This window comes from Engystomops pustulosus, chromosome 2 (assembly GCF_040894005.1).
Source record: "Engystomops pustulosus chromosome 2, aEngPut4.maternal, whole genome shotgun sequence".
Taxonomy (NCBI): domain Eukaryota; kingdom Metazoa; phylum Chordata; class Amphibia; order Anura; family Leptodactylidae; genus Engystomops; species Engystomops pustulosus.
The window spans coordinates 201,685,753-201,710,453 of record NC_092412.1 but is presented as its reverse complement, the minus strand read 5'-3'; the positions used below and the strand labels follow the sequence as shown (position 1 = coordinate 201,710,453).

The 24,701-nt window shown below is 38.9% G+C and overlaps 1 protein-coding gene across 2 annotated transcripts in view; it reads left to right on the top strand.

Annotated features, from left to right (window-relative positions):
- The window catches only part of TBL1X (transducin beta like 1 X-linked), a 195,241-nt gene extending 176,549 nt beyond the window's left edge, over positions 1-18,692 (top strand). For both annotated transcript variants that reach the window (XM_072137842.1, XM_072137841.1), the window contains exons 9-17: positions 1,898-1,961; positions 6,352-6,449; positions 7,366-7,426; positions 9,132-9,253; positions 11,048-11,122; positions 13,395-13,522; positions 14,406-14,571; positions 15,925-16,026; positions 17,615-18,692. In XM_072137842.1, coding sequence (XP_071993943.1) covers positions 1,898-1,961; positions 6,352-6,449; positions 7,366-7,426; positions 9,132-9,253; positions 11,048-11,122; positions 13,395-13,522; positions 14,406-14,571; positions 15,925-16,026; positions 17,615-17,641 — 843 coding nt within the window. In that variant the 3' untranslated portion in view covers positions 17,642-18,692. The remainder of the gene's footprint in view (positions 1-1,897; positions 1,962-6,351; positions 6,450-7,365; positions 7,427-9,131; positions 9,254-11,047; positions 11,123-13,394; positions 13,523-14,405; positions 14,572-15,924; positions 16,027-17,614) is intronic.
- The last annotated feature ends 6,009 nt before the right edge of the window (positions 18,693-24,701 follow it).

The window sequence follows — 24,701 nt, the reverse complement described above, 5'->3', positions numbered from 1 at the left end:
AAGAATGTCACAATTCACTGTAAGCATGTAAGATCAATTTTAAATTAAATTAGTAAAATTAAGAAGTAACTTATATTCTATTAGTAGTAGACATCTTAAAGGAGTTTTCCCATAAAACAAGTCCTGTGGGAAGGGCCTAACTTGGTGATCAGTGGGGGGTGGGGAACATCTGTTGGGGTCCGATATACCCCCCCCCCTCCGGGACCTCTTGTTGCTCCCTGAGATGAGCAGAGCAGTATGGCCGGTCAGTGACGGGCTACCCTGTTCATTTCTATGGAGCTGACTCATGGGAAAATGTTGCAAAACTGGCTTCAAAATCTTTGAATGTTTCGGTTCACTGTCTATTGTGCATGGGCCTATGATTTTTGTATGGGGACTCACAGCGCTCTCCTAATTCTCCCAATAACACTTTGGGGAAGATAAGGATCAGACAAGTTGGAATTGGTAGCAGGAGTCGTGAGAAATACTTGTTGACTGAACTCTAATCTAATGTATATGAGGGTCTTTATAGAATGTTATCTCATGTACTGCTTTCACTTTTAATTTCCCTCATTTATCCATTATTTAAGGTGTCCATTCATATTAGTTTAATGTGTCCAGGTAGGAATTTTTGACTGTCTGAATTGTATGGGAATAAACTAGTAAAAAAAAAGAAAAGGAGGGGTTTCTGCCAATGGTGAATTTTTATGGTGTAACATCTGTCCTGAGATGGAAATATCCATGGATATTTGGTAGTAGCAGACATAACCCTGTGCATGCATAAACATATTCATCAGAATAGGGCAGAAAGAGTAGCCGCAGGTATTCTAGACCAAGCAATGTGCCCTACCATCCTAACAGTCCTCAGAAATTGGTAAATAGAATACTATCCATCTCCCTTACTTCAGAACATACGTGTATGTAAGCTGCAGAGTGGAGGAATAGATGTGGGTAAATGAATCTAAGATGCTAAGATTCTTGTACATGAAATGGTCTATTTCCAGAACTAAGCAAATTCCTTTTTACTACTGGAATGACAGAAGGCATAAAAAGTATTTATGCGGTAGTATTGTCTGGACTTTGGATTAATTGTAATCACAAGCTATGACTTTGCTTCTTCTCTTTCACTTAGTGGTTACGCATATAAAATTATAATATTGATATGCATATAAATTATCAATATTTTGGGATTTGAGATTGGGTTTGGGGATATTATGAGTATATATGAGTAAAGATGAGCTGAAAATTTAAAAACTTGAGCTTAACACTTTCTGAGTGCAGAAAAGAGCTGACACTCATTCAGCTGAATGTCTCATTGGGGGAGCTTCATTATGGCTGGTAGAGAAACCACATGAATCTCCCCGTCCCAGTCAGTTCCTGGCATTCTCCGACCCACACGCCACTATGAGCATGTTGGAACAGAGACTTGGTGCGGACTAGGGCGGACGGAGGGTTGGCCAGAGTGTGAATGCCCAGCCCGTCACATTTACTATAGTTTTCGCCTGAGACTTTAGCAAAAAACTCCACCAGTTCCAATCTGGTTCAGAACTGAAGGAGTTTGCAACCGTATTTACTAAGAGTCCGGAGACTCTTTTTAAGACTGGCATTATAAACACCATTCATAATGAATTCCCCCCATTGTCTTGAAAAAGAGGGACAGATGCCCTACAATGACCTGAGATACTTTACCAAATATAATTTCAAATAATTCGTTCCTGTAACATCTCAAGCTTTTTATTTTATTTCCAAATGAATCCTCTACATATCCATGACACGTCCAAGGGTTAAATTACAAAGTATGGCAGAAGAGTTTCTTGTAGCTTTAGCTGAAGTACCGGTACATTGAGTGTAGAACTGAAAGCCAGGGTCTTATGTGCTACTAGTAATAAATTGCTTTGACTACTTTTGTTTCCTGCAGGCGGACGGCACACTCTTAGCTACAGGTTCTTATGATGGCTTTGCAAGAATTTGGACACAAGATGGTAAATACATTTTATAGACGTATTTTGATCCTCTTTTGAGAGTTTTCTACTGGAAAAAAACAATTACCTTTCTGTATTCTGGAAGATTTAGCATGACATGGTGTCACATGAGCCAAATCCTTTGGTTAGCACCCCCATCTACTACCCAGAACTTTAGCATGGACAATAGCAGCAGAATGGCTCCATTATTAGCAGACATTTTTTTTCAAGTCTCTGTAACCCCTTTAAACCCCCTCAGAGAACACCAAGCTCTCAAGGCTGAGGTGAGAGCGGCATCTATCAGACATTTCTGGTCTAACCCATATATATTTCATTAATGTCTATCATGAGAACACTTCTTTAGTCCTTGCAGATATGCTAAATTACCATCCCAAAAATCCTTTATTTTCTCTAATAATGAACTTAGAATAAAAAGAAGAGCTAATCTAAAGGAATGTAGTTTAGGTGTAATTAAACCACAGCATAGTTAGCTATATATAAATATTATGCATAGACTGTACATTATAATAAAATGTGGGTTTTTATGACAACATATTAACACTCCAACTAGCTCATTTCAACACGTTCTGCTATTTCTAAAGAGTCCTGCTGTGTTAGTTATTAAGATGAATAATGGGAACAATGAAAACAGGGTTCTATTAATATTTATAGTGCAAAAATCCATGTCTCACAAATTATAAAGTAGAAAAGATCCCTTACAAATTATTATACCATGTTCATTCAACTTTCACATTATACATTACTATTCCAAAGTTTAGAGCTGTAAAAAATGTACTGTTGTAATAGATCATAACAGGGTTCATTTTACTATTGGCCCTCAAATTATTAAAAACATTAAAAAATTTGAAATGCTGAAATGTTTGTAGTTTAATAAGAGCTATTGTGTAATCTATTAATTATAAATATTTATTAAATTATTCAAACTAAAGCTCCTTAGGATAGGTCATTGAATATGGCTTCTTTTCAACTGTACTCTGTAATTATGTAGGTTGGTGCAAAGTTGTGGGCCTAAATCTCATGGCAGGTTGCCTTTAACTCTTAGGCCCAGTTCACACTCGGGAGTTTCTGTTACACTCCTGTTTTATGAGAGCATGACTAAAACAAATATCGGAAAGTGAACACTAAGGCCTAGATACAGTGGCGTAACTACCGCCGTAGCAGCCGTAGCAGCTGCTACGGGGCCCATGAGCTTCAGGGGCCCGGGGATGCATGGACCCTGTGTGCAGTGCTTTGCAAAGTGGTCCGGGAATGCACTACCGGGTGCCTGGTAGATCGCGTCCCCCGGGCCCCTCCCTCTGTCCCAGCTACCGCCCACCTCTCTCCTGGCGCACCCACCTCTCCTGGATCGTCCAGTTCCTGAACCCCCCCCCTCCACCTCGCTGACCGACCCGCCCGCCTGCCCGCCCACCAGCCACCTCCCACCTCCCTTACCAGTCCGCCGTCACAGGTGAGCGAGGCCCGCCTACCCCACTACACAGGACTGCACAGTTGACGACCACGCCCCCCGCCCTCCCGCCCAGCGAACACACCTCCCGCCCTCCCGCCCAGCGAACACACCTCCCGCCCTCCCGCCCAGCGAACACACCTCCCGCCCAGCGAACACACCTCCCGCCCAGCGAACACACCCCCCTCACCCTCCCGCCCGGCGAACGGATCACCCTACCCCCTCCCTCTCGGCCCGAGCGCACAACCCCCTCCCCCCGCCCGAACAACCAACAGCTCCAACCCCCCCCCTCCTGCCCGAACAACTACCGGAACACCCGCCTGACGCCACGGCCGCGTGGTTACCCAAACAGCCCCCAAGCATCCTAAAAGGTAAGTATATATTCATATGTATTTATCTGTGTGTATATACTGTGTATATGCTATGTATATACTGTGTATATATTGTGTATATACTGTTTTTATATGTATATATTGTATATATTGTGTATATACTGTTTATATATGTATATATTGTATATATTGTGTATATACTGTTTATATTGTGTATATTGTGTATGTACTGTGTATATTGTGTATATATTGTGTATATTTATATACTGTGTATATAGCATATATATGCATATACTGTGTGTATATATGAATATACTGTGTATATATGCATAGATGCAAATGTTGTATGTATTGTGTATATATATATATATATATATAATATGTGTGTGTGTATGTATGTGTTTTTGTATATGCTGTGCATATAGTATGTATGTATATGCTGTATATACTGAATGTGTGTATTTGCTGTATGTGTGTATATTCTGTATGTATATGCAGTATGTGTATATGGTCTTTTTATACTTCATGTATGTGTATATATGGTCAGTGTATACTGTATGTGTGTATATACTGTATGAGGCTACATTCACACTGCCGTGAGCCCGCCGCACCGTAGCACGGCGGGCTCACGGCAGCGAGGCGAGAGGAGGAGGTGAGCGCTGCTCACACCCGCCCCTCTCCATAGGAAGTTATGGTGCACGGCGCCGTATTACGGGAAAAGATAGGACAGGTTCTATCTTTTCCCGGGGTACGGAGGGGTACGGTGCCGCACGTGTGCTGCACCGTACCGCTCCCGTAGGGCGCCGTGAGCCCATAGAATTGTATGGGGAATGTATATCGGCCGCATATACGTCCCCCATACATGTGTGTGAATGTAGCCTGAGTTTGTATACACTCTGTATTAGTGTATAAATGTATATGAGTGCATAAATGTGTGTGTATACTTGTATGTATATGGGTGCGACAATACATGTGTAGAACTTTATGTGTATATAAGTATATAAAGGTGTGTATGTATCAGTGTATAAATGTGTGTAATTGTATAAATATGTCCGTGTAGGGGTGCATTCACAAGAACATATGGGGGATGTGTATATATGCATAGATGCAAATGTTGTATGTATTGTGTATATATATATATATATATATATATATAATATGTGTGTGTGTATGTATGTGTTTTTGTATATGCTGTGCATATAGTATGTATGTATATGCTGTATATACTGAATGTGTGTATTTGCTGTATGTGTGTATATTCTGTATGTATATGCAGTATGTGTATATGGTCTTTTTATACTTCATGTATGTGTATATATGGTCAGTGTATACTGTATGTGTGTATATACTGTATGAGGCTACATTCACACTGCCGTGAGCCCGCCGCACCGTAGCACGGCGGGCTCACGGCAGCGAGGCGAGAGGAGGAGGTGAGCGCTGCTCACACCCGCCCCTCTCCATAGGAAGTTATGGTGCACGGCGCCGTATTACGGGAAAAGATAGGACAGGTTCTATCTTTTCCCGGGGTACGGAGGGGTGCGGTGCCGCACGTGTGCTGCACCGTACCGCTCCCGTAGGGCGCCGTGAGCCCATAGAATTGTATGGGGAACGTATATCGGCCGCATATACGTCCCCCATACATGTGTGTGAATGTAGCCTGAGTTTGTATACACTCTGTATTAGTGTATAAATGTATATGAGTGCATAAATGTGTGTGTATACTTGTATGTATATGGGTGCGACAATACATGTGTAGAACTTTATGTGTATATAAGTATATAAAGGTGTGTATGTATCAGTGTATAAATGTGTGTAATTGTATAAATATGTCCGTGTAGGGGTGCATTCACAAGAACATATGGGGGATGTATATCTGGCTGCAAATTCGCTGACGGATATACATCCCTCATAGGCATCTATAGTGCCTGGGCTCGGTACAGTGAGCACAACAAGTACTTACTGTTCCTAGCCGTGGCCGCAACAGAGATAGAGCGTCCTCTATCTATGGCCATAAGAACGACCATGCGGCTCTATTCTCTATGGAGAGGGGAGGGGTGAGCCGTGATCGCCTCTCCAGCACGCCCGATGTGTGCCTGCCTGGCTATAGCCGGGCGGACACACGTTTATGTGAATGCAGCCTACGTATGTATATTTTTTTTAAGGGGAAGGGGGGTCCCATGCAGAAATCTGCTATGGGGCCCAGTCTCTCCTAGTTACGCCACTGCCTAGATATATCATTGTGTGTGCATCTAAAGGGGCGTTAGTGCTTAGGGGCGTTAAAGGTGCAACTGTGTGCACATCCTAAATCAGGCATCTCAAAAAAGAGCGTGTGCCACTATTGAATTATCTGGCGCAAACTGCACATTAGTGAGGCAAATTTTCATATATCTGGGCGTAAGTCTTCAGTTCAACTTTCACACTGAATAGACATTGTTGTATAGATAGTCACCGTCCATTAGGCTATTAATAACGGAAGTTCATAGCAGAACCTACCTAAGTGTGAACATAGCCTTAATGCCTGCAAAAATATTTTGCTCAAGTAGACCTTCTATTATCTACAGTATCTAAAATATTTTAAAATATTTTAAAGTAAATGATCTGTGTTTCTCCACAGGCAATCTGGCAAGCACTTTAGGTCAACATAAAGGTCCCATTTTTGCACTAAAGTGGAACAAGAAGGGGAATTATATACTGAGTGCAGGAGTTGATAAGGTAAGTTATGTACTTATAAATATATTAGGTTATTATAGTAAACTGTAGGTCATTATAAAATCATAATTGATAGTTTTTGATTGAAACATCCTAAAAATCACCTTTATTACATGTTGTTTATGGCTCCATTAAGAGCCACATTAAGAGTCAGACCGTGCACCACTCCAAGGGAATTATAAAAACCTATGGCACCACCTAGTTAAATATAGAATGTTCACATGGGCACAGCCACTTATTTTTAGTTTATCCTCTAGCTCAGTAGGGTTGTAGCATGTAAACATGTCTCATTAATATGTATCATTAAAGGTTTTGTTTCATCTGAGCCTTCATCACAAGTATGCCACAAGGCCATTAAGGGGGGTATGAAGAATACTCACGGCCTGAGCCCTATCCATACAAGCCGGGTGTTTGCTGCAAATACCCACTGGTAACACCTATAATAGGTACTGCTACCAATCTTGAGTGTTTACTCCTTAACTGCCAGCAGTGGCTTTGCTTGGGCACCACCATATTGGTTTGGATCGTCCCTCCCGTATCATCGGGGAGTATAAGACTTTGGGACCTGTTATTGCCTTACCACTTTGCACTTTCTGGTTCAACAATGACATCCTGACACAGCGACAATGACATTACTTCACTTCAATAATGAAGGAGCCACAGCAGATGTGACGGTTTCATTTACTCCTCTGCAATGGAATAAATGGTTAAACTGTAAAAGGATTAAGACAACTGAGCTACTGAAATGCCTGCAGAATGAGTAACCTGTAAAGAAATATTCCTCGCCAGTTTCACCAAAAGCTCATAAATATTCCAGATGAAAAAGCAATTATCCGGATAGCATTGTTGCACGGTGAGAATACTTAGGATGGGATTTCTGATTTTGCTAATAATACTTCTTCTGCATTTTTCTTTATAGACAACAATAATCTGGGACGCTCATACGGGAGAGGCCAAACAACAGTTTCCCTTCCATTCAGGTACCATATTTATACATGGAAATAATTGATCATTTCATATGTAATACAGTATACTAAGAGAGTCATCATTCATTGCTATGTGCATTCCCATCAGTTCAAAAGGTACTTTCCATTCAGTCCATCATAGACTTTCATGCAATATTTAAATCTTAAAGGAATGTTTTTATATGGATTTCTTTGCTTGGCTCCTTTCATGTGTAATATGCACAGGCTGTTGAGAGCTTATTCAGTGATTTTTCTCATGTGTAGCTTTTATTGTATATACCTTACTATATAGGTTAAGGCAATTCTATAAAACTATATAGAAGCAAAGATTTATTGGTAACCAACTATAATGTTTTGTGTCTGAAAAAAGGACATTCCAGGACATATTTTAGGCATATCCCATTACAGAAATCCTTGTAGCTGTGGCAATAGTGGTTAAACTGTTTAGGGTTTATGCAGAATTGGCTCATAGAGGTCTACGGGAGCCATATTATGGACTAGGGCAGGGGTGTACATGTATTTTTCGTTGAAGGCAAAACCTTTCTTAAAATTTCCTTTAATGAGACAATTGCAATGCTGCTATGTTGCCAGCAAGATCATTGTGGAGTCTAGAAGACGAGTACGAATGGCACATAAGATTTAGAGCCATTGTGGGGTCTGGAAATAGAGCTCTAAAAAAGATGAGCCTCTTATGGTTGTGTAACTTAATCTAGAAACCTGAATCAGATTCTTATTTGTAGTGAACCTTGAGGTGGAGGGCCGGATTTGTCATTTGTGAATTGTGCTTGACATGAGGGCGGTAGGGCAGATAAAGTCTCAAAAGAAAACCAGGGTAACCTACTGTACTCTGAACTATGCTTGTATAAAAGCTCACATTCTAAATTCTTTATCTTTGGACTGTGGGAGAACATGCAATATACATTCCATGTAGATGTTGCCCCTTGGTCACATACAAACCGTGGAACCTATTGATTCAAGGCAACAGTACTATCCATCAAGCCAACTTTAATAATAATAATAATAATTCTTTATTTATATAGTGCCTACAGATTACGCAGCGCTGCACAAAGCATGTCAAATTGGTCCTTGTCCCCATGGGGCTCACAATCTAAACAACCTAACAGTATGTTTTGGAGTGTGGGAGGAAACCGGAGGACCCGGAGGAAACCCACACAAACAAGTAGAGTAAATACAAAATCTATGCAGATGTTGATCAGGGTGGGAATTCTGCTGTTCTGCATTCAGATTTACCCCATTGCTTTTAGAATTAGAATTCTTCACCACTGCCCATCTATGCCACTATAAAGAAAAAAGTATTATATAATAAAGCATTACCGCAAATCACATTTTCTAACACACAAACATGGGTTCACCAAAGGTAAACCTACACTTTAACAAGCCTCATTGATTTATTGGCATTCCTTATCCCAAACAGTACAGGAAGTGATTTTATGTGTGGGGGACATAGTTGGCTCCATTATATTCTATTACATTTCTGTGCCAAGCTGTGGGAAGACCATATTTATGCCTTCAGATTCAGAATGAGAAGAAGTCAAGCCAGCTATTACATAAACTATAACAGAATGCATGTCTTATAAATGACAGGAGAATAATAAGCTCTTTCATCAGAAAATGGCAATTTAATCAACGTATAAAAGCTATATGAGATCCCATAGATAAGATCAGAACATTGACATCTTGTATTGTGCTGTCTCCATAGCTCCTGCTCTGGATGTGGACTGGCAGAATAATACCACCTTTGCCTCTTGTAGCACAGACATGTGTATTCATGTTTGCAGACTTGGTTGTGACCGCCCTGTCAAAACCTTCCAAGGACATACAGTAAGTATTTCATCATCCATATAATAAAGCAGAATACTGAATAATAGCCATGGAAATATATCTGAAGGGGCTAGACAATGAATAGCTAATGGACTAAACAAACTGCTCTTAAGTGAAGGCCATCCAAGAAAAGCAATTTCATAATATGTCATTATATATTAGAAATTCAATGCCTTCGCTGTAGACACTGGGATTCCTTAACATACAAAAGAGCCTTTGTTTAAGGTGCATTTGATGGGCAGATATATTCTAATCCAAAATGGGATAATGCAGCTAAGAAGAATTGGTCAATGGAATGTTACAAGAGTTTCTGCTCTTTGTATAAAGTATATTTACTAATAAGAAAATGTCCAAAAATCACATTGCAAAAAATATACATAAAGTATGTGGTATATTCATAGTAAATGTTTGTTGTACTACTAGATTACCTCAGACCATACAGTACTATAGGTAGTCACTGGTTATAGCGCTCCCCTAATGCACCCAAGCAGCAATGTCTGAGAAAAGACATAAATATCGGGGAATACCCATCATAGATGCTGATTTACAGGTTATTTTTGAGCTCATTATTGGACAGTCACAGTTTTTGGAGAAATTCATGAGTATTGTGGCCCCCATCATGCTCTAAACTGGACTAGAAGTGATGACACACCCATTATTCATATGAATCCTTTGCCTCAGTGGTCATCTTCAAATATCTGATGAGGCCAGTGATTGTATTATTATTTATTATATTAATATTTTCTTATGGCATAAAAACCCTTTAGCTCTTTTTGGCATTTGAGTGCAACTTCTCTACAAAAATGTAACGTTATTGAAGGAATAACCACTAAGAAGTGTGGTTTGTTGTGCAACATATCTGATTATATTCATAGTATCCAGGAGATGCCTCTGCTCGGCGGCATAACTATAGTGGTAGCAGCCATAGCAGCTGCTATGGGGTCTGTAGTGTAAGGGGGCCCTGGCATTCCACCTGACACACTTAAGAATGGAGGATGTGTACCATTATAAACATATTATGCTGTACATTCTACAGTATAATATGTATATGACAATGTACATCTTCCACAGTACACAGTATGAATTGGCAGCTCAGATAAGAAATGTCCAGGGAGAGGTAGAGGACAAGAGAAGGTCTAGAAATTTATATATCAGTGAATAAATGTGTGGATATATATATATATTTTTATTTTATTTTATTTTATTTTTTTTTGTTTTTTTTTTTGTTTTTTTTTTCTGAGCCAACCATGGAGCCAACTGATGCTCTATATATCTTCTGTGCCTGAAAGTGTGGAGGCTGAGTGTTAGATCCCCACAGTCAAACAAACTGTGCCATTCCATTGATCATCAGTTTACTGAAATCAATTCCCTCATTCATCCACTGCACCTTTAACGTTCCATTCATATCTACCCATTATTTTATTATTCTAGTTTTTTAAATTTTCTCATCCTTCCTTTATATGTCACCAACATTCTCCCATTGCTAAATCCCCGACTTGACTATATAAAACCCACAACTTTAATCTTCTTCAAGGATGTATTTTACACTTTTGGCTGAAAGATATTTTGTAATTTCCTTCAGTTAACAATTGCAACTCTTATATTAACCTTGGAAATTTACTGACAAGGTGCTGCCCACAAAGAGGAACAGGTTTGTGTAGATTTGTATGTGAACACTAAGCAGGAAACTGATTTCTGTATAATGTACTGTAAAGTGATGCGTGACTGCCCTCCACTGGATTCTAGCTAGTATAATCCCACTGTATTATAATGTCACCTTGTCTTCTCTTTTAGAATGAAGTTAATGCAATTAAATGGGACCCATCAGGGATGCTTCTCGCTTCATGTTCAGATGACATGACATTAAAGGTAAAGATGACAATTGGATTGTATTAGAGTTCATGCTTAAAATTTTGCTTTATTTTATAGCAACCAATTAAGGACACTCTATAAGAATAGTTAACAGTAAATTGTAATGTATAGATGTTTTTAATTAGGCAGACATTGATCTCCTCCCCGTCTATCATCCAAACTATCATTTACATTATATTAATGATAAAGTACTTTGTGCTCTGACTAATGGCTGATGTCACCACACACCGCTATCAAGACTTATAGTGGTAGTCTGTAGCAGGGTTTCCCTAATTTAACAGACAACTTGTTGTAAACTACACAACACACATGGGGGCACATTTACTAAGACTTTACTCTCTTATCAACACACTTTTTTCGGACTGTGCCTTATCTTTTTGTGGGGCAACTGCGCTGGCTTCCATGCAACACGATTTAGGAGCCGTGTCGTTGGACGATTCGATTCGGACTGAGCACGGGATTTAATTTTCAAATTGTGTCGCAAGCCCAAGCACTTACATACACCACTAAAAAGATGGTGAACTCTGTTGGAGATGAGTGGGGAAGCAACACTTTCATGATATCGGTGCACAATTTTAGTGAATCAAGGGACAGTGCATTGGAGTCAGATAATGCACTTTCTGTGAACTCCAGTGATGGGTTAAGTAAATGTGCCCCATTGTTTCAAATGCAGAAAAATTAATTCTTTCTCATATGTGTAAGTCACCCACAAAGTCGTTATGGACCTTACTCAGAAAATGGGGTACATTTATTATAACAAGGCATGAAAAAAGTAAGAATCACTGGTGCTCCATCAGGAATTGTGAATTTTTGTTGGTATTTTCACCCCATGTTACAGGGCAGGGAGAGGGGCAGACGGTGGCATGAACGTCCCCAGCTGCCGTACCTGGTATAGCCTTCGATGGAAGCTACAGCTGAGATCTGGTTCAGGAGCGCACTGCCAGATTTATTAGTAAATCTGGCGTGCAGCACGCTGTCGGAGGGAATTTTAAGATTGTCTCCTAGCATCGGGCACACTCTAATGTACAGTATTTGAGAAGGAGTGCTTAGCTTACATACATTAAAAAACTATATATCACATATGTGGATGAGGATCAAAGTTTCCTAAATTCCTTTTGAGATCAATCTATATATTAGAACTTCAGGGTGCACAATACCTTTTATGTCCTTACTAACCCCAATATCTCTGCACATACAGTACATATTTTATGGCATTCCGCAAAATCCAGTTGGATTCTGTTATGTTTATGAATAGAGGATGTGGTTTTCAAGACAGACAATCTCCATGTGATTTCACTTTGTGGTTTCCTCTAAATTATATAATTCATTCAGGCTTCTGTGTCCTCTCATGATCAGAAAATAGGTCAGATTTTCTTTAATTATAGTGCTGGACAGACTGTGCAGACTGAGCTAGATGGCATGCAGATAGTTAATGTGTAATTTTTCTGGGTTATTCTCCAAAAAACATATAACCTAAAGATGGCCATAAACCTTCAAAAGTTGTCAGATGAACACCCAACCTCTCATTAGACATGAGGAACCTTTTGGCAAAATTGGGGGTTGGCATTTCTTTGATGAGAACAAAATGTTTGGCCATATTAAAATCCAACATGTCCAATCCTTTTTAATAAGTGTATTAGCTGAACAAACATTAGCCTTATATCTAATAAGCATAGCTGTCTAGTACCACTAAAATCGATATTTTATCAATATAATTACTTTTAACTGATACCATTTTTGACCCATGTCCTCCATCAATGGGCTTAAGTGACACTGGGTGGGAATTAATTAGTATTGGTGTTTTAAATGGCAGTCTTAAAATTCCCCCCATTATCCCAGGTCTACAAAGAGGCTCAAGCCTCTTAGTCGATGCGGACTCATTCTCTGGCCGGTCTGACCTGTTGAGAGCAAGACTGACCTGGTGGAGATTTCAACTATAGTCTCTGCTGGCTTTCAGGCCCCCAACTGCCCCTTTCTCCGCCCAAAGTACCATACAGGGTAGAAAACACTCCAGATTATGGGATTTACATGCCAGAACACTGGTGAAGGCATAATAAATCTGCCCCACTGACTTCTCGAGAACTCCATTGCATTTTTCAGTAACTCTGTACAATGTAGTAAACATAAATTTACATGACTGTTGTCAGTCTGGGAAGTGATGATGGCACAGCTGTAATTGGGATCATCCATCTTCAATCATACAATTTTTTTTATGATTTTAATGATTTTTCCTTTTCCAATTAACACCATTTCTGGATTTTCTTTGTAGATTTGGAGTATGAAGCAAGATGTGTGTGTACATGATCTGCAGGCCCACAATAAAGAAATTTACACAATCAAGTGGAGTCCGACAGGTCCTGGAACCAGCAACCCAAACTCAAACATAATGTTAGCAAGGTGAGCCCCATGTACTATGCAGTACAGACACATGTGGCAAGTGAAGGGGCAATAAATATTGATTCTAGGTTATAATTTGCCTTTCTTAAAGGAAATCTATATGAATATGTTTTTATGCATTGTGAACCAAACATACTTTGAGAATGCTGTAGCTACACTGATGCAGAAACATATCTTGTTTAATCCCTGATCCGAGTGGTTTTGTTCATAAAACAATTATATAATTCAGGACTTTGGGAAAGCTGGGTGCAGACTGACTGCCGTTCATAAACACATTACATGAAGCTTCCTGAACTGTCCAGACAGGACTAATCAACCTGAACTGGGTGAATTATACACAGTAGCTGGGGGATGGTACAGTGATTTATTACTTCTGCCTGTCTGGGACAACACAGTGATTACATCATTCTCTGGAGAAGTACATAATGAAGATAAGAGGAGAAGCGCTAGGGCAGCCATAGAAGCAACAGAGCCTCATAATCATAATTTTATAATTGTTTTTTGAGCAAAACCATTCAGTTCAGGGATTAAACAAGATATGCTTCTGCATCAGTTTAGCTTCAGCATTCACAAGGTACGTTAGGTTCATAATGCATAAAAACAAATGGTAGATTTCCTTTTATGGACGTGTAAGTATGTTATAAAAATAAGTGCATAAAAATAAGAAATAAATGACAAACATTTTTTTTCCATCTTTATGCTGGTCTAGAAGAATCTAAATGTAAGGACTTGACACAGAAAGTCTACTGGAAAATTGAATAACTTTTCATCATAAAAATATGGGTCTACGAATTTAATGAATCTCAGAGGGAGATTATAATATATTATTATGATGTATACATTGTATATATTGTTCAACAAAATTTTTATCATTTGATTACAGTGCATCATTTGATTCAACAGTCCGACTTTGGGATGTTGAGAGAGGCGTCTGCATTCACACATTAACCAAACATCAAGAACCTGTCTATAGTGTAGCCTTTAGTCCTGATGGAAAGTATCTCGCTAGCGGCTCATTTGACAAATGTGTACATATATGGAATACTCAGGTATGTGTTTTATTGGTGTCACTTTTTTAAACCCCAACATGTACTACACTTGCCTTGGGTACCTTTACTATATTAGATAATTACTATAAAGCAGAAGCTAAGCTTCTGGGCACCAGAACAAAATCTCTAAGCGGACTCCCAGCTACTATGTGCTACTAATAAAACTAGTGTCTTCTTACGTGGCAGCATGATGTTTGGCACCAAAAATCCTGTACTTGAACCCCTTATAGATAATCGCCCATGTGGAAGTGAAAAAAGATTATAGTAACCTTGGAGTCTATCAGTAAATAATGGTGGCTTGTATGGTTCTTCAAAACAATTGCAAACATAGTTTAGATTCCACTTCTTAAAGCTCATTTCTTTATGCACTAATCGGAACAGTTTTAGTGCATATTTGCTGCTAAAATGACTTTGAAAAAATATGTTAATGAGCTGGAAGGACTGACATAGCTCGAGCGCTTCTTGGTATGGCCAGCCTTTAATGTGTGCAAGTCCCCTCCTCCCCTCCTCCCCCCCTCCGCTTTACCAGTAACTCCTGCTCCTGGCCGTTGATGTCAGAGGGATGGGGCGTGGAAACACTGGGGCTGTGCTCTCTTCTAACTCCCCAGCCAGAAAACAGGAGGTAGGATTACAGCAGGCATACATTAATGCATACATTAAAAACCAGCGATGCCAAGTGGTGCTCAGGCGACATCCACCTGAGCGCCTCTGGCTCATTTACATATTTTTTAAAGTTGTTTTAGCAGCAAATCTGCTATTTCTTTATGTACTAAAAACTGTTCCGATTAGTGCATAAAGAAACGAGCATGTAATGCTGGACATCTACCATTAGTCAAACTGATGGTAGCTGTCCTATAAATCTTGCATACATGTTGGGAGGGAGGAGAGCAGAAGCAATACGGGAGGCCATGGCAGTGAGAGACAGCATAGCATTGCTGGATTAGTGTATTTGCAAGAATGTAGCAGAGCAGTGACTTTATCTATGGGAAGGCAATGTAGATGTTTGTAAAGAGACAGTACTAGGTGATCGCTCGCAGAAAAATATAAAAACCGGTACATCCTTGGACATAGCTACCCTATATTACTCCAAAAGTCTTCTAAGCGTGTTTTTTAAAAGTAAATTTGACTGCAAAACAGATAGTTTAGATTCCACTCACCGATCTGATGTACATATAAAGTACAGTCACTTCCCACAAAACACACTTCTTCTGTATTCCCGTTCATATCAGAATCATTATAATAGTCCGTTAGGTGGAATGTGATTATTCATATACATGTGTTGTCTGATGTAATTGAAGCCCTAAATGTATCACTACAGTTTAAGATTCATGCCTTTTTATTTTTGACCTGCAGAGTGGCTCTCTGGTGCATAGCTACAGGGGGACAGGAGGAATATTTGAAGTTTGCTGGAATGCCAGAGGTGACAAAGTAGGCGCTAGTGCCTCTGATGGATCAGTGAGTATTACTGAATAATAGATTTATTTAAAAAAAAACTTTCATTATTGAACACATATTGTAAGACAAGAGCATTAAAAATACCGGCAATCAGTGATCATGGCTTGTGGCTTCAATCCCCAAGCACATAACTAGCAGCTAACATCATCACTGGACAATATGGTATCTACTGAAAATCTTCATATCACACCACAGCTGATGTGTATTTGTATGAAAAGTTTAATTAATGAGAACTTTGCATGTGAATTTAGGAACCAAAACCATCACCAACCTGTTATCCAGGACAATGATGGAGTCACAATGATACTTCTGTATTGCGGTTGATTGAGCATTACGCAGACATAGATCTTTCAAAGCTGTATAAACATATCACAGAGGCAGAGAAAAGTCATTCTAAGATGCCCCCTCCTGGCTTTGGTGACATACATAGTCCATGTACTTCCACAGAACTCTTGAAGGCAGCTGCTGAAGGAAAATTATGTGGACACTAATAAAAGCAGAAGGGCTTCCTACCACTTACAGTTATTTTTCGATGTAATGCCGAGTCACTTAGAATATAGGACTTCTTGGCCTGCTTAACAAGTTAGTGGGCCTAAATCCCCATGATGGGTTCTCTTTAATTATTAAAAGAAAATGCTCTATATATTTTATATTTAGACCATTTTAAGTTCCATTTTTGATGTGCTGGCTCCAAAGTACAGTCTATGACAGTGGTGGCGAACCCATGGCACGGGTGCCAGAGGCGGCACTCAGAGCCCTTTCCCCAGGTCTTCACCCCAGCACCAGCTGCCAGGACCACACAAGAAGGTGTGGATAAAGATGGAGTATCGTTGGAGCTCCTTCTCTGGATCCCCTGATTCTGCCCTGATCCCCTGATCCCCTCTTCACGGGACCCTGGAAGGAAGCTATAATTCAAATGTCTCCATCTTCTTTCTATTGTATTGGTGTCCTTAGGACGTCAATACGATTGAAACTTGTGAAACAGCTGGGATCAATAGGTTACTAACGAATTTGTCATATTGGCACTTTGCGGCATAAAAGTAGGTTTTGTTTGCAGGTTGGGCACTCTGTCTGTAAAAGGTTCGCCATCATTGGTCTATGATATGATGCTCCTTTCACATTATTCTTTCCACCCCTATCCAAAGAAATGAATTGCCCAGAATGCCCACTTTCCAAGTAATTTTCTGACAACTTACAGCCTCATTGAACTCCATTGGACTTGGCCAAGGTATGGTACATGCATCGAGCCATCATCAATCCAACTGCGACGCTGCAAATTATTGGGCAAGTCCTGTTCCTACCCGTCTTTGCAGTGTAGGCAATTATTTCCTAATTACATTGGCAGGCAGTCATTTTCTATTGACAACCCATGTTTGTGGTTCACAAAGAACACGCACATTTTTGTGCATAAGGTCTGAGTCCAATACGATGGAGAAAAATGCTTTTCATGAGCTCCATAGAAGACATCTCGGGCATTGGTCATTGCTTTATGGACCATGACATTTCTGTGATTTAAAAAAAAAATCTTTTATATTTTCTTCAAATATCCTACATGTTCATATACCTGTTCATTTTTTTTCCTTTCCAGGTGTGTGTTCTGGATCTTAGGAAGTGAAGCCAATAATCTAATAACAAAGTTCAAATGGACCAGCATCGAATGTGCACTGTCTAAAATCAGATTCCGGTTTTGTACAATCCTGACAAAGTCAAAACGTACATCATAACCGAACCTCCCTTAAAGTTGAACACTTAAGGATGTCCACAGTCTTCATGGACCCAATTTACTAGACATCCTTCAAGAGTTGATGGTGGTCCAGCCGGTCTTACTGTATTTCAGCCTCAGATTTAGCAGGCCAATTATTGGATTGACCGACATGTTTGGTTTGAGTAGCTTGTTATGGCAAAATCAGTGCCAAAAACTCTAATTACAGTGAAAGTCAAGATAAAATGAAAAGGAATAAGGCTGTGATGAACCAAAAGGGAAAACCAATTTATATTATAAAACTTAATTTGGACAGTATAGTTTTCCCAAAGGACCTACAAAGACCAGTTTTTACTAAACAATCTACATGACTTTGTATGACACTTTCTATTTTCTAGACTACTTTTTGTTGCTTTCGTTACCTGTTCAGTGGTTTTCTACCATCTCAAAGTAGTGGATGAGGGGAAGATCCGAGAGTTATGTATGGAAACAATGTTGCCATTGAATTAATTTTTTTTTTTGTCTGAAATCAATGTGACCTGCTGGTTAGTACCACACTTGAAGAAATAGTTAACTTTGCTCCTTGCAAAAATCTTTTTCTGGTCACTACCTTCTTATACGCTCTTGATAAGATCAGTGGAGTCTAGAGCACTGCTTTTTCATAGCAACGTCCTCTCCTGCACTGAGGAGTTTTCCCCTCCACAGCTTAGCTTTTAAGGGCACTTTTCATGACACGGTGTCACATGCTTTTTATAAGAATGCAACGCCGGGGAAGCTTTTTACAAAAAGAAAGATGAACTTTTAAAGAGAAAGAACCCACTGTATTTTTTGAAAATAAAACAAATATTTTTTATGTTAAAAATCTTAATTCTAAAAATGAGAAAAATACAAATGTTGGGATTGTCTAAGTCATGAGAAAAAAAAGTTAAAAAAATGCAAGGTATATTAAAGACTTGATAACCTCTTTGAGTTTTGTCTTTTCTTCTGTTTTGTCTCGTAATACAATTTCTGTGTCTCCTCAATAATAAGACATTTAGTCTCATTTTCCTGTAAAGGTCTTTTGTGCTGTATTTAAAGAGGAAGTGGAAAGCGGAATATTTTAAGGTGCCAAAGAGGAACAAATAAGAATTGTATTTCCATGGATAAAAGAATTTCCCTATTTACTTTATTATCAGTTCAGTCAAGTGTTTTCAAAAATTGGAGCTAACTATTCTGCATTGTATTCACTGGTAAGCTTTGAGACAAAGGAAGGGCAGAGGAGTTTTTACAGTTGGATCAGTTAAATAATACTTCATAAAAGCTTTAATGTCTATATTACAGTATGTCTGTATATTTACACCATTATTTGTTAAGTGTGAAATATGATGGCACTATATAAATATTCATTAAGAATCTTCAAAAGGCAAAAGCAAGTTTTCTACCTTATACTATGGAGCACATGTTATACAAACTGAGAAATTAAAGGGAACCTGTCACCAACTACCTCATTTTCACTAAAGACAGATTACAGAAGCCCACCACACCTGCAGTGCAAATATGTCTTCCTCTAAGCCTTTGCATTACAATATAATTGTGTGTTATAACTTACTTTGCACCCTGACAGAATCCTCTGTATAGTCCCAGGGGTTGGGTTTTGGTTTGGGTACATTTAAAAAAAACAACACGTGACTTGTCTGTGCTGCAGACTGATCATCTGTCAGCCCCCACCTTTGTGCTCCTGTACAGCTCCTACCTCCCCCACTGATGTCAGCTCCCAGGCTGTGAGCCATGTGAAGGAGCAGGGTACAGGTTTTATCTATACTTTTATTTTGCTAGTATGTTACACATAAAAAGAGAGATGAGACAGATCAGAGATAAGAGATAGATGATGAGTTCCATGAGATGCATATAACACAGATTGACACACTTCAGCTCTGCTACATCTGAGCTATAACAAACACTGTCAGCTCTGCTACATCTGAGCCATAATACACAAAGTGCCCTCCAAGACCTTATCTGTAGCTTGTTAAAGTAAGTCTGCGCACATACTGATTGCCCATGCTGATTTCTCATCTTGTAATGGTGGAGGCAGAGAGCACACTGCATCGAGCAGACATCTGAAGATTTATGGTTGGATCCTGGGGCAAATTGTAAATTTGTGTACACCAGGACTGATAGAGGCAGGTTGCATTTATATCTGTGAAATGCTGTATTTTTGTTTATAACAGTGAATTAGAGAATGTGTTATTTTGTTATGCTGAGTATATTTAAGAATCTTGTCTTTGTGGGAATAGCCCTTTTCCTGAACATGAGCTCTTTGTAAAATAGAAAATGCAAGTTATGACACAAGAACAACGTAGAACATGCAATACATTGATACAACTGTAGGTGGAAGCATATGACCAGTATGTAGACCACACACTCTATGAAAATGAGTTTTTTATACCAGTTTTAAATCTACCATATACAATTTTTGGGGGGAAACACTGACCACACAGAAGCTGGAATAGTTTGCTGTACTAGCACATGTTTTACATTAGAAAACCAATGAAAATGAATATTTATATTTGCCAGCTTTATTTAAATATTGCCATTTACTATAACATTGCTTTGTATAGAAAAAGAGAAATGTGAAGAATTTTTATGCACAAGAATTTGTAATCTTTTTCTTTTGCTCAGACGCAAAGGCATAAAATCAGTGCAGCAAAATGTATATGTGTCTTCATGGAGTGAGTGCTGTATGGCTATCCCTGTGCCATGCTCTGCCCCCATATCCCGCAGTAGGCAGAACAGATCTTGGATAGATGGTTGGTTTAGGGATACTTGGAAAAGTATTGCTTATTGCTTTGCTAACAAACCCATGGCGACTAAGCAAAGCATTACATTGGCAATTAGAGTCAATATCATCACTATAGGCATTGGTACCTGAATGTTGTGTGCTGCACTTCTCTAAAGGAAACCTACCATCAGGAATCTACCTATTAAGGGAGATCCGATGGTAGGTTCCCTGTAATAACCCCTAAATTATGCTTGCCTAACCCTACAATAATGTTTAACCTAATCTATAGTTTATCTATCCAATATACAAATCTTTCAGGCTACTTCAGTGGGGGGTAGGCTCTCCGTGGATCTGGAGCAAAGGCTACTCCAAACCCCATTAGCCTCTGCCGTTCCATGTGAGACTTTAACTTAATAGCATTGTTTTATTAATAACATGTTTTTCTTTACAGAATAAGAAGATAAATGACTAAAAATGTGAGAAATGTACATTTTTTTCTCCAGTCATTTTTCCTACTCATTTTCCCCAATAAAGTTTTTTTTAGTAAGTAGTAAAACTGAATGAACCTTTACCAAAATATGTTACAAACATACAGCATACAGCATAAATCTGTCACCCTTCCCCAGGGTTAGCTATAGGTGCAGAGTGTGCAAGTACTTGTGCAAACTCTCAGCTCTGTCTCTCTATGGCTCCTTCTCCATTCTGGTTCTTCTAAACCGTGACACATAGAAACACATAGAATCTACCTTTTAATATCCTACTGGGATTATGTTTCTAGGTGCCACAGAACCAGAGATATCCACTATTAAAGTTACAGTCGGGTGTGCAGTGTATAAAAATTACAAATCAATATTAAAAAGCGCACTCACATTCCCTTGGCCGGTCTGTGCATCGGGATTCTCCAGGTTAGTGCTGCAACGGCGTCTGGCATGCAGAGCGAATCCAAGGAAAAATGGAAATAGCCGGAGCACTTCTATATAAAATTCAAAATCGCTTTATTGGGTATCCATTAAAATAGCAAACATCATGTCCATAAACGGTGCAGGTTATAAAGGCAGAAACCTACGTGTTTCAGCTCACTGCGGAACCTTAATCATGGTATAATGTAACAAAGTTAAAAACAGCAGTTTAAACACTATGGTACACCTGAGCAATCAAAAGCTTCTAACGTCACATCCGGTTTTGTAAACGCAGTCAAATCCATTTTTTGTGTATATTTCTGAATACAAAATACAGAAAATAAAGCATATAGAAACATTTTATACATGTTAAACATCAATAAATGTACCCTAAATCATTTTTAGAGTTCATGCCGTGGGGATAACTGGAGTTAAGGGCAAGAATCCAGAAAGCCTCCCTTCTTAGGAGGTAGAACTCTTGGTAATATTTTATTACCCAGCGTATTCAATACCAGTGTCAATCCTCAAAGTTGGCTATCTGTGACAGGCTTTTACAAATGTGGAGGTAACAGATGCAATGTGTGCATATATGCAGCTAACAGAACGTTAGAATTTAAAACTGATACCAACATAAGCAGGAAGATAAAAACCTTCATTAATTGTGACACACAATATGTAGTGTATATTATTCAATGCACTTGTTGTTCTGTCATTTATGTTGGTTGCACAATACAGAAATTAAAAACAAGGATAGCTCAGCATCTTACGAGCATTAAAAATGGTGAATCCAATGCTTCAGGAGCCGCTAAACATTTTATAGACATGCATAATAAAAACCTTTCCAGCTTTCGTTTTTTTGGCATTGAACATGTTAATCAACCACTTAGAGGAGGAAACTGGAGGAAACTCCTCCTAAGAAGGGAGGCTTTCTGGATTCTTGCCCTTAACTCCAGGTATCCCCACGGCATGAACTCTAAAAATGATTTAGGGTACATTTATTGATGTTTAACATGTATAAAATGTTTCTATATGCTTTATTTTCTGTATTTTGTATTCAGAAATATGCACAAAGAATGGATTTGACTGCGTTTACAAAACCGGATTTGACGTTAGAAGCTTTTGATTGCTCAGGTGTACCATAGTGTTTAAAGTGCTGTTTTTAACTTTGTTACATTATACCATAATTAAGGCTCCGCAGTGAGATGAAACGCGTAGGTTTCTGCCTTTATAACCTGCACCGTTTATGCACATGATGTGTGCTATTTTAACCCTATAGCGCAATAAGACGTACCTGTACGTTTTATTGCGCATGGGGTAGTATGCAGAGGGTTCACGGGCTGAGCCCTCTTCATACACGCCGGGTGCTTGCTTCATTGCTAACACCCGCGATCGGTGCTTGTACGGTGCGGCGTGGGCGCCACCATCTTGGCTCCGATGTCATCGGGGAGTGGCAATCCGATGCCATGACAGCCTCAGTTTACACAATGATCCGAGGCTATCATGTTTTAGGCCATCTATTACAATGTGCGATCTGCACATTGTAATAGATGGTGTGCAAAATCCCCATATACTGCCATACTGTAGTATGGCAGTATATGGTAGGATCGATCAGACAACCTAGGGTTAAAGTACCCTAGGGAGTCTGAAAAATAGTAAAAAAATTAAAATAAAAAAAAATTTAAAATTCTATTTAAAAAAACTAAAAATTCAAATCACCCCCGTTTCCCTAGAACTGATATAAATATAAATAAACAGTAAAAATCATTAACACATTAGGTATCGCTGCGTCCGAAAATGCCCGATCTATCAAAATATAATAATGTTTTTTTTACTGCATTTAACCCTGTAACGGAAAATAGTGCACAAAGTCGCAAATGGCATTTTTTTGCTATTTTGAAAAATATAAAAAATTCAATAAAAAGTGATCAAAAGGTTGTACAATTCTAAAAATAAAAGCATTGAGAATGTCATCGAAAGTCGCAAAAAATTACACCACCCTCAGCTCCATACACAAAAGTATGAAAAAGTTATTAGCGCAACTAGACGGCAAAATGAAGAATTTTTTTTTTTGTACATGAGGTTTTAATTTTTGTAAATGTACGAAAAATTTGGTATCCACGTGATCGTATTGACCCAATAAATAAATTAGACATGTCATTTGGAGCGCACAGTGAAAGATGTAAAATCCACACCCACAAGAAAACGGTACAAATGCGTTTTTTCACCATTTTCACTGCATTCAGAATTTTTTTTCCTGCTTCCCAGTATATGGCATAGACAATTAAATGCCATCACTATGAAGTGCAATTTGTTACGCAGAAAACAAGCCATCACAGAGCTCTCTACATGGAAAAATAAAAGAGTTATAGATTTTTGAAGGTGGGGTGTGAAAAATAAAGACGCAATAACGAAAAAGGGCCTGGTCCTTAAGGGGTTAATGGATACCCAATAAAGCGATTTTGGATTTTATATACAAGTGCTCCGGCTATTTCCATCTTTCCTAAAAAAAATTAAATTTTTTACTGCTATTTTAACAATGGATATCTCCATCTCATGACACCTAGAAACACAATCCTTCAATATTAAAGGGGAGGTTCTCTTGACAAAAGAATTGTGTTTCCAGGTACGACAGATGAAAAGATATAGCTATCTGAAGCTATATAGCTAAATAGCCATTCACAGCCAAATGTTGTGAAGAGCGAGTAGCAATAATCAGTGTCATGGCTTCATTAATGAGAGAGACAATGATGAGCAAGTGAATCTAATGTAAAAAGGAGGGGGTGGTGTATTTATAGTTAAAAAGAATTACATTACCGCATTGTAGGGAAATATTCTGGTTTGCAGATCAATTTTGCTGCAAAGATTTTCCCATAATCCTTAAGCAAAACTCTGCATTTTTGCATACATATTTTGCTGCACATTTCCTATAAAATTTTGCTTTAAGAAGTTGCTTTTCTGACACCTTTAATGCTGTCTTTCTAGTGAGGTAAACCTCAGAACCCAAAGCTTGAGCACTCTTAACCCCAAAATCACCTAATAAATGCACCCTAATGTTTTTCTCCACCCTTAGGCAATCGGCACACAACCATAGTTAGTCTATCAGAAAAAGACATGACGGGACTCCGTGAATCATAGTGATTTATTATACAAGGAGTCCCTTCTTATCTGCTCTTACTATGATTACAGTTCAATGATTCTGTTTTGCAAAGAAGCAGGGATTCCTAGCATCATATAACACTATGATGCATGGAGTCTCATTCTTTGGACTGTGGTTGGTCCGTGAAATGAGACCAGTGCATAGCCCGTTTTACGGTCA